The following is a 10,044-nucleotide window of genomic DNA, read 5'->3' as shown; positions in this document are numbered from 1 at the left end:
TAGTGTTTTGTTTTTTTTTTTGTATTTTAGTTTTTTCTTTTTGTTTGCTTTACTGTTTTTATATCTAAACTGTACGTTTTCAAGTTAATATGTTTACACATATAAGAGCGTATGTGCATGTAAGTGTTCTAAAGGTATTACTATGTACTATGTATGTATGTCAAGTAATGTTATGTAGTATGTATGTAGTTAGGTGTATGTGCGCGTGTTTATAAATCATTCTCTAAATAAACGGCGGCCCCATTTCAGTCCATGTTTTACATTGAGTTTTTGTTTGTTTGTTTTGTTTGTTTTTAAATGACTAAAGAGCAGCCTTTCTTGAACTGTTGTTGTGGTTGTGTTGTGTCGAAAACATCCCCGCCTGGACTTGACCACCGACCCGACCCGACTAAACTCTCGACTCTGACTCCTGCCTTTTGCCGCTGCTAGTAGGGATAGTGTGTTTGTTTTGGTCTGTTTGTGTCTTACCATAATATAATATCATGCATTTTCTTCTTCGGTGTAACGGTATGACGACGATTGCGCAACAACTTACTTTAGAAAGCGAACAATTTCCATATTTGTCGCAAATAAATTATTGTTTTATGTCGCTTTTCTGGTTTAACATTTTGTGTTTTTTTTTTTTGCATTACAAACATATTTTCGCTTAGTCATATTGTTTTCGAACTCGTATATATTGTTGTTGTTTTTGTTGTAGTTGTAGTAGTAGTAAAGGAAGCTATTGTTGTAAAGTTGTGTCTAAGTTGTTGTTGTTGTTGTTGCTGTTGTTGTTGTTGTTGTGGTTGCTGTTGCTGTAGTGTCTCTTACATTGTTTTGTTTGGTTTTGTTTGCTTTGCTATTTGTTTGTGTTTCAATTCAATTTTTTTCTGCCACAAACACATCAAATATTCATCAAATTACAAATATTTTCTTTTTCATACGCATAAAATGTAGTAGCATCAATGTTGCTGTTGTTGTTGTAGTTGGTAGTATAGTCGTGTGATCATAGTTGTGGTTATGGATGCTGTCGTTAGTACCCTCAAAATTAACATGGGTAAATACCTAAAACAAAAAAGTAGATAGATGATAGCAATTGTGGGAAGTTGTTGGCCACTCGAAATAGTTACAGATATGAATGCGTGTAAATATGTAGTATAAACTTTAGAAATTATTTAGTGTAATAAACTCGAGGATCGTAACGAATAACATTTTCATAGCAAAAAAGAAATATTCGCTGTTGTAATTTGCCTTAAGTTTTTGGTTTTTTGTTTTTACTTTCAAATCATAGTTGATCGTTTTTTCAATCGTTCGACTTTTTCGTTAATTTTTATCGTTATTCATTTTACTTTTTTCATCAATCGAAGCCAACAGCATTTTATGTATACTTTTTTCGGATTAAAAATAGCCATTATGTCTCCATGAATTTTTTTTTTTTCGATAATTTTTGGACCGTCAACTAATTAAAATTGCATACATTATTTATTAAAATTGTATATTTATATGCACGCGTCATTTTTATTACTTTTGCCCAACAAATGATTGCCTTGATTTGCTGAGGGTTTTTACAATACTCACGGAATCCAAGGTAAAGACTTTAGAAATAAAGTGAGAAAATCAAATAGCTCGACAAAAGGTATAGAAATAAATGTAACGGTATTTTAAAGCTTTTGAGTTGCAGAATTCAGAAAAAATAGTCTCTTTGGGTAATAAAATTACATACCTTGATCTTTTAAATGACTTTCAAATATAGTAGGCTTTCACTTTTATTTTTTTTTGTTTACATACTGAAATGAACTTTTTAAAAGTTGTAATCACATATCTATTTTTGCTGCTCTTGCATCGAAAAAACTACGAACCGAGAAGCGAAAATGGCATTTGATTTTTTTTAGGCTCCCCGCACGCATGCTGTTTTCAGTTCGAGAAAAGAAAAATAATCAAAAATTGTACTTCTGAAGGGCGGTTTTAAAGTCAAGATAACGTCTCATTCAATCAGACATTTAAAAAGTCTTGAAAAGTAAAATCTTTGTTTTTTTTGTCGTTTCTTGGCCTAGAAACAGCTAAGCTAAGAATAAACCTAAATCATAGCAATTATGCGTTTAAAATTTTTTAATAGTTCAATGCATACTGTTTTCAGGTATACCTCCAACAATATTTGAAGGTCATTTTAAAGGTCAAGGTAACTCTTTTCCCATCAAGACTGTGCATTTCAAAAGCTTTAAAATACCGTTGCATTTATTTCGCTATCACTTCTCGTTTTCAAGATATTTGATTTTGTCCCCATTTTCCAAAAATCGTAGAATTTCGAATTGTTTAAAAATTCTTTATTTATGAAATAAAAAACAATCCATATTTACAAGATAGGCAGCAGAATGGTGTAAGAAAATAAAACCACTAAATTTAGAGATCAGTAAAAAAGTTAGTTAAAAAATAAGTTTGCTCTGCTTTAAAAGGGCTTTTGTCCAGTTTATGGCGAAATTTGTAAGAAATAAGAAAATTGCCCGACCTGCGACATTTTTATATGAATAATCATATAAATTGTTCCGCTAAATCCGAATACGAAATCAGAATTTAAGAAAGTAGAACATTTTTTAACCGACTTTTAAAAAAAAGCAGGAAGGTTATCAATTCAACGAAATATTTTCTTTTTTTAAATGTATTATTTTCCTCATGTAGCTTTGGACCACGTGAACCGTTTTCGATAATTCTTTTTAATCGGAAAGATGGTACCTCAAGAGTGGTCGGTCCCATACTACTTTGGTATAGTTGCGATCATTGGATCATGAAGAAACTAACAGTACTCGTAAAGCATTAAAGTCGGTTGTATTTTTTGCTTAAAACTTACTTATAAAAATATAGCTAAATCTCGATTTCTTGAGATCTGAAAAAAGTGCTCCCGCATAATTGCAACTTGTTTTTTGTGGTCAATCTATAATTTTTTTGCATAGTGAAGTTTATTAACCCTCTACAGCATGAATTACGAAAGAGATGAATAACAAAATTTTAACTGTAAAAAAAACACGTTATCTACGTATCAACAAACTTATATCGAAAGAAAAAACGCATACAAATCATTTATTTAAAATTTTATTTCGCAAAAAAATATATGGAAATTTTTATGAAAACAAAAAAAAACAGTTGGGTAGCGATTATTGATGTGTGAATTAAGAAACTATTTTTTTTATCTATTTTACAAGAATTTGCGTTTTTCAGTAGTTTTTCTATTACGCGAATATACGCTTTTCGACCACGCACACAAAACTGAGGTTATATCCAAATGTTATCTCACCATAGGCAAACCGATTACGTTCCGTTATTCGTAGTTAACTTCTCAATGCATTTAATTAATTTGAGTCATTTTTATAACTCTCGTTAGGTGGGAAAAATTTCCAAAGTAGAGACACAATATTTGGTTTCGTATGCGGTAGAGGGTTAAATTTTCTTCTTGTCCATGTAAACAACAACATTTTTCAACCGAAATAGTATTTTAGGAGCTACATATACAAAAAGAAAGTCCTAAAAAATTTACTTTGAAACCGAAAGAAACCGAAAGTAAACAAATTTTTTCCTGCTGATGTATGTACCGAAAATGTATAGCACACTACTAATCAGGGGATTGGAAAATGATATCGGCATAGATAGCCAATTAATAAGCGTCTGCCAATGTAAAAAGAAATGTTGCGACTTGCCAACTATACCCGAAAAAATTTCCAGTTAATTGAGTGGGTGTATTTTTTTTCAAATCTCAAAAACGGAAATTTGGTTTTACCTCAAAAACTGTTCTACTTTTTGATATTTTGACTTCATATTCGAAATGATGGTCAAATGCCACAAACAGGAATCTCTTGCGTAACATAAAAAAAAAAGTTTTTTATTTCAACTGCAAAATGATTGATATTTATTTAGAAATCGCCAATGCAAACCGGCTTTTAAATACGAATAATTAAATTAATTTAAATGCCACTTAATTTCTGATCTGAAATTGCGCCGAAAATGCTTATTTGGCTACACTTTTTGGCCGGAAATTTAGTAATTAAAAAGCCTAAAAACGCATTTTTGAAAATCTTCGCGCTCTTGCTAAGGAATGGTGAAAGAGAATAATAGAATACAATGAAAGCTTAGGCAATAGTTTTTAAATCCCAGATCTAAAATTGGATTCTTACATGTTGTTGTTGTAACAGTTTTTAAATGCCCCATTACATCATTTAGCTTCATAGGAGCTAGTTTTTCTTTGGCTGATAAATTTTTTTCAATGACTAGAGCAAATTATGAATTTTGAATTTGAAATTTTGAAAATTACGGTTCTACGCGCAAAATCCGCTAAGAATTCGCTATTCGATATTCCTCGGGACACTCGTGAGCTTGTCGAATTTCTTGTCGGCCTGTATAAACGATCCAGCTTGATCGCAAAAACCAAAAGTCTAAAGCGAACGATCAAATATGGTTTGAAAAATAAACATCTCAAGAAATTATTATAAAGCAAAAACGTTAGTTTTTTCACATTCGAAAAATTAAAATAACTATTACTTTTGTGCTGCAGAAGTTATGTTTAAACTTGTATATACTCATACATAGCACTATAAAATACCTGTGAGAAAAGTAGTAAAATGTGTGCTTGTCGTGTTTTTGTATAAGGATTTTAAGAAATCATTGACTAAAAAAGAATCATATACACAATATAAACAAAACCGTTAACTTGCAAACGAAAGTAATAAAATTTTGAAATTAAATTTTCCAAAAGATGCGAAAATAAATATTAAACATAAATACATATTAATTAAACTATTCTATCTATGTATGTACGTCTATACTGCTGCTGTTGTAGAGGCGTGGCAAATATAGTTGTTTCAAAATGTTGTATGTTGTATACAATTACATATGTACATACTTCTGTACATATGTATATTGCAACTAAGAAAGCAAGATGCAAATGCACATCCTTTTTAATTACCTTGATAGTTTTGTGGCCAAATGGCGGGTACATTCTATAGATTTCGTGTGTATGAATTTAGTATTTTCCAACGGCACAGCAATAGCGTCCATGTAAAACAGAATTATAAATTTTCATTTTAATTCGATTAATTTCTTATTATTACACATACATATATGTACATACTAAAATGAATTTCGTCAACTTACCGCCGCACTGACCATTGGCACGCTATAGTACTGATAAAATGGTTGATATTGCATTGAAGGTGGGTAAATTGTTGGCACGCCTGCTGCTGTAAAATCAGTAACTGTTTGTTAAGAGGTTATGCTAATTATAACTGATCTGCTAAACGTTGTTTTCATATTTCAAATAAAATAAATTGCGAGTTACCTGGCGGATAGACCGTGGCGGCGAATTGATCAATGGGCATATTACTAATCGGGGCTGGTGGTGTTGTTGTATAATAGACAGCACCATTCGTTGCAACAATCGACTGGAATGTACGTACATACATATCTGTTTTATTAACAATTTATTTTAACTTATTATTAAAAAAAAAAAAGATATACGAGTAATGCCAAATTTCCTCTGGTCATTGAAGGGATTAAAATGAAAAAATATAATAAATGTGTACCATTTCAAAACTGGCATGTGGACACAAATTTAGTGGCTGATATTTTTAACGTAATAACACCGGAATTTACACTGGCGGTCACACATAACTTGCCACCACTATTTGTTTTAAGGGAGGTAAAAATTTAAAAATTATAGATATAAAATTTTCATAAAATTTTCAATGCAGTTTTATAGCTCATTTCATTTTAGTGTACTTGCACTTTAAGTTTGACATAGCTCAAGATTTTGTTTGATTTTTTTTTTACGATGTTGCGTACTTCCCCTTAAAAAAAAGATGCGTTATATGGAAAAAACAGCGCATGACCGTCAGAAAAAAAAAGAAAAAATCATTAAGAATTTTAGGCCACTTCGAACTTGCGCATTATTTCATAAAAATTTATATTAAAAGGTTGGAAATATTCATGAAAATTCGTTAAATTTTTCTAAATTTTGCACAAAGTTTGCAACTTTTATTTGCATGGTTTTTGTTATAAAGTGAACTATATTAATTTTTTTTATTAATATACGAAATGATAATTCATAAAAAATGGTAACAAGTAGCGATGTGCCGGATAGAGATTTTAAAAATAAAAGCCTGATTCGGATATCCGGTAGATTGCTGCCCTTTATAAATTTCACAATATTGTTTTTTTTTTTTTTTGTTAAGCGACATACTTATGACCAGATTATCTGCTTTTCCGAGCTGAACTATAAAATACGGCCGCGCTGCGATCGGGCGCAACGCGCGCTATGTGGGACCGCTATAGGGATCTGAAGAGGGAAGCTAGACGTATTTGCCGCAATAAGAAGAGAGGCCGAAATACGTGAGTGCGAAGAGCTTGAAATGCTGGCCGACAGGAGGAATGCCCGAAAATTTTACCAGAGAGTTAGGCGACTTACGGAAGGTTTAAAGACCGGGGCGCACGGAAAGTTGTGGAGAAGAAGAACCCGAGCCCGCAGTCGATGATGACGGAGTCGACGATCCACCGCCTGACTATGACGAGGTACGTATAGCAATAACGCGGCTGAAAAACAACAAAGCCGCTGGAGCTGACAGCCTGCCAGCTGAGCTATTCAAGTACGGTGGCGAGGAGTTGATAAGGTGACTCTTGTGCAGAATATGGTCAGATGAACGCATGCCCGACGACTGAAATTTAAGTGTCCTCTGCCAAATCCACCAGAAAGGTGACCCCGCCTTTCGCGCCAACTATCGCGGGATCAGCCTTCTAAGCATAGGTTACAAGGTCTTATCGAGCGTATTGTGTGAAAGACTGAAGTCCACCGTCAATGAACTGATTGGGCCTTATTAGTGTGGCTTTAGACCTGGCAAATCCACCATAGACCAGGTATTCACAATACGCCAAATTTTGGAAAAGATCCGCGAGAAAAGGATCGACACTCACCACCTATTTGTCGACTTTAAAGCCGCTTTTGACAGCACTAAAAGGAGTTGCCTATACGCCGCTATGTCTGAATTTAGCATCCCCTCAAACCTCATACGGCTGTGTAAATGACGTTGAGCAATACCACCAGCTCCGTCAGAATTGGAAAAGACCTCTCCGAGCCGTTCGCCACAAAACGGGGTTTCAGACAGGGCGACTCCCTTCCATGTGACTTCTTTAATCTGATGTTGGAGAAGATAATAAGAGCTGCAGAACTGAACCGCTCAGCAACAATTTACTACAAGAGCGTGCAATTGCTGGCTTATGCCGATGACATCGACATCATCGGTAACAAAAACCGCGAATTCTGTTCTGCCTTTTCCAAGTTGGATAGGGAAGCAAAGCGAATGGGTCTGGTGGTAAACGAGGACAAGACGAAGTATCTCCTGTCACCAAACAAACAGTCAGCACATTCGCGCCTTGGCACCCACGTCACTGTTGACAGTTACAATTTCGAGAAAGTAGAGAATTTCGTTTACTTGGGAACCAGCATTAACACCGATAATAATGTCAGCACTGAAATCCAACGTAGAATCACTCTTGCCAACAAGTGCTACTTTGGACTGAGTAGGCAATTCAGGAGTAAAGTCCTCTCTCGACGTACGAAAACCACGCTCTATAAGTCACTCATCATGCCCGTGCTGGTATATGGCGCAGAAGCATGGACAATGACAACATCCGATGAGGCTGCTCTTGGAGTGTTTGAGAGAAAGATTTTTCGGAAGATTTACGGGCCTTTACGCGTTAGCGACGGCGAGTACCGCAGACGATGGAACGATGAGCTGTATGAGCTTTACAACGATATGGACATAGTGCAGCGAATTAAAATACAGCGGCTCCGCTGGCTTGGTCATGTCATTTGAATGGACATCGACGCTCCAGCACTGAAAGTATTCAACTCGGAACCCGCTGGTGGTAGCAGAGGAAAAGGGAGCCCCACTGCGATGGAAAGATCAGGTGGAGAAGCACTTGGGTTCACTTGGCGTTTCCAATTGGCGTCAGTTGGCACAGAGGAGAAACGTCTGCGTGCTTTGCTGAACTCGGCCAAAATCGCTTAGGCGGTTACAGCGCAAAAAAGAAGAAGAAGTGGTCGTAAATATCAATTTTGAGTGAATCATCTTCAGTAGTTACTAAAATGTCGCAGTTTTCGTATTTATGAAAACTACCGTTATATGGGAGGTAGGCGTGGTTATTGTCCGATTTTGCCCATTTTCAATACCATCCGTCCTACGCCCGAAAGAAGTATACGTTAAGATATTTCAATTTTTACTCGAGTTATCGTGTGCACAGACGGACGGACGGATGGACGGATGGACGGACGGATGGACGGATGGACGGACGGATGGACGGATGGACGGACGGACAGACAGTCACCGCTTAATCGATTTCTCTTTTCATTATGATCGTTTATGTATACATTTGTCTATATCTATCTCAATTCGTTTTGCCTGTTACAAACAACCGTTATGTGAAAAAAGTTATAATACCCTTGTGCACAAGTGCGCTCAGGTATAAAAAAAAAAATATTGGAGGGGGAAACCAAATCGTACTATTATGCATGCTTACATACATATCGTCCCGTTGTTGCAATATTTTGTGACCCACGTTTCAAAACTCGTTTTTTCTGACACTAATAAAACAAAAAACTGATTAAAGCTTCTTTGAAGAGGGAGCTAGCTAACCAGGATATTTGGCAATAGTGGTGGTAATCTTTATTTGGCGTATACTTTATTTTCTAAAAATAACACTAATGGTGATTTCGTTTCTACCAAAAAATGTTGCGATTGTTTGATGTTACACTCAACCCTGTAAAAGGGCATGTGTTTGGGTTCTTGTCCTTATCCATAATATTATCGTTTTAAAGCAACCATCTGATTTTCAGTGCAACCATCCCCCCCCCTGCCAAAACTTCAACGGGCAGGAAATGTGCATTTTTCTGGCCTTACAAGAGTGTGACATTTTAAGAAATGAACACAAAATTTGCTCACCGTTTGCCCTTAGTTTAGAATCGAGCACGAAAAGACAAAGGGGCAACCAACATGCGAAATTTTTTTAATTTTTTGGTGGAAACGAAAACACCATTAACTAACTTAGCTTATGTAAATTATTTTGTGCATACTCACTTGTTTTTTGATAGCCGGAGCTATGTTCAGTTTTCGATCCCTTAGCACGACGCATTCACCCTGTAGATATGAAAACGTTGTGAAAGTAAAAAACGAAATAAAAGGAGAGAAAACGAAGAAAAAAATAAATCAAATTCAATTGCAATTCTAAACGGTGTAACATTTCAAGGCAGCTCAATACAAAACGTTTTAGAAAAAATGCTTTAGCTTCTTCAACAAACAAACTCTTGGAACAGTTTTTTTTTTTTTTAATTTTTAATGATTTCAAATAACGAAAAATCAAAAAAAAAATATATATTTTTGTTTTACTAAAATATTAATGGGAAAAGCTCTTAGAAAGTATAACAACTAATACTCCAAAAATATGTACGAACATTTGTTTAGAAAACACAGCAGAAATTGAACGTCGATTATGTGAACGAAAAAAATTTTCTTTTTTAATAAATACTCACTGAGAACCAATTTTGTTTTTTTTTTTTTTGTATAAATTAACCAATTAAATTATGTAACGCACAAGCACAGTGGCTGCAAAATGAAACCAAACGCAACAATAACTATAAATAAATAAAAATCTAACGCACTTTCGAAACTTGGCAAATGTACAACGAAAATTAATTTGTGATAAACCGACAACAATAGTTTTAATGGTTAATGAAATCAGATACAACAATATATGTATGTAATAAAACGAAATAATAATGAACGTAAACAATTTAAGAAGAAAAAAAAACATATTAATTATTAAACAATAATTAGCGGTAGAAACGACAAACTGTTCAAAGACACACTACGAGGCGGTAAAAACGCTGAAGGAGACACTGCAGAAGTAAAAGACAGTTCCTGCTAATTTACACTAAGCACAATTGGTTTCATAATCGATATACATATGTAGATACAATGCTGGACAATTTTTTTTTCACGCAGATTACTGTAATATGTAGACGCCAGCATCCGT

General features: G+C 34.6%; 1 protein-coding gene across 2 annotated transcripts; it reads right to left on the bottom strand.

Annotated features, from left to right (window-relative positions):
* Positions 1-269: 269 nt before the first annotated feature.
* Positions 270-9,149, bottom strand: LOC118755287 (protein boule-like; the record flags this gene model as incomplete). 2 transcript variants are annotated; one of them, XM_036490132.1, is given in 5 exon segments in its annotated part: positions 270-1,041; positions 4,928-4,961; positions 5,116-5,216; positions 5,300-5,402; positions 9,090-9,149. In XM_036490132.1, coding segments are annotated over 5 exon segments (315 nt in total), but the record flags the coding sequence as incomplete, so codon positions are not given.
* Positions 9,150-10,044: the final 895 nt, after the last annotated feature.

This window comes from Rhagoletis pomonella, unplaced genomic scaffold (assembly GCF_013731165.1).
Source record: "Rhagoletis pomonella isolate Grant_MI unplaced genomic scaffold, Rhpom_1.0 Rhpom_scaffold_05813, whole genome shotgun sequence".
NCBI classification, from domain to species: Eukaryota; Metazoa; Arthropoda; class Insecta; order Diptera; family Tephritidae; genus Rhagoletis; species Rhagoletis pomonella.
The sequence above is the reverse complement of the archived record's forward strand: the minus strand, read 5'-3'. Positions and strand labels throughout refer to the sequence as shown.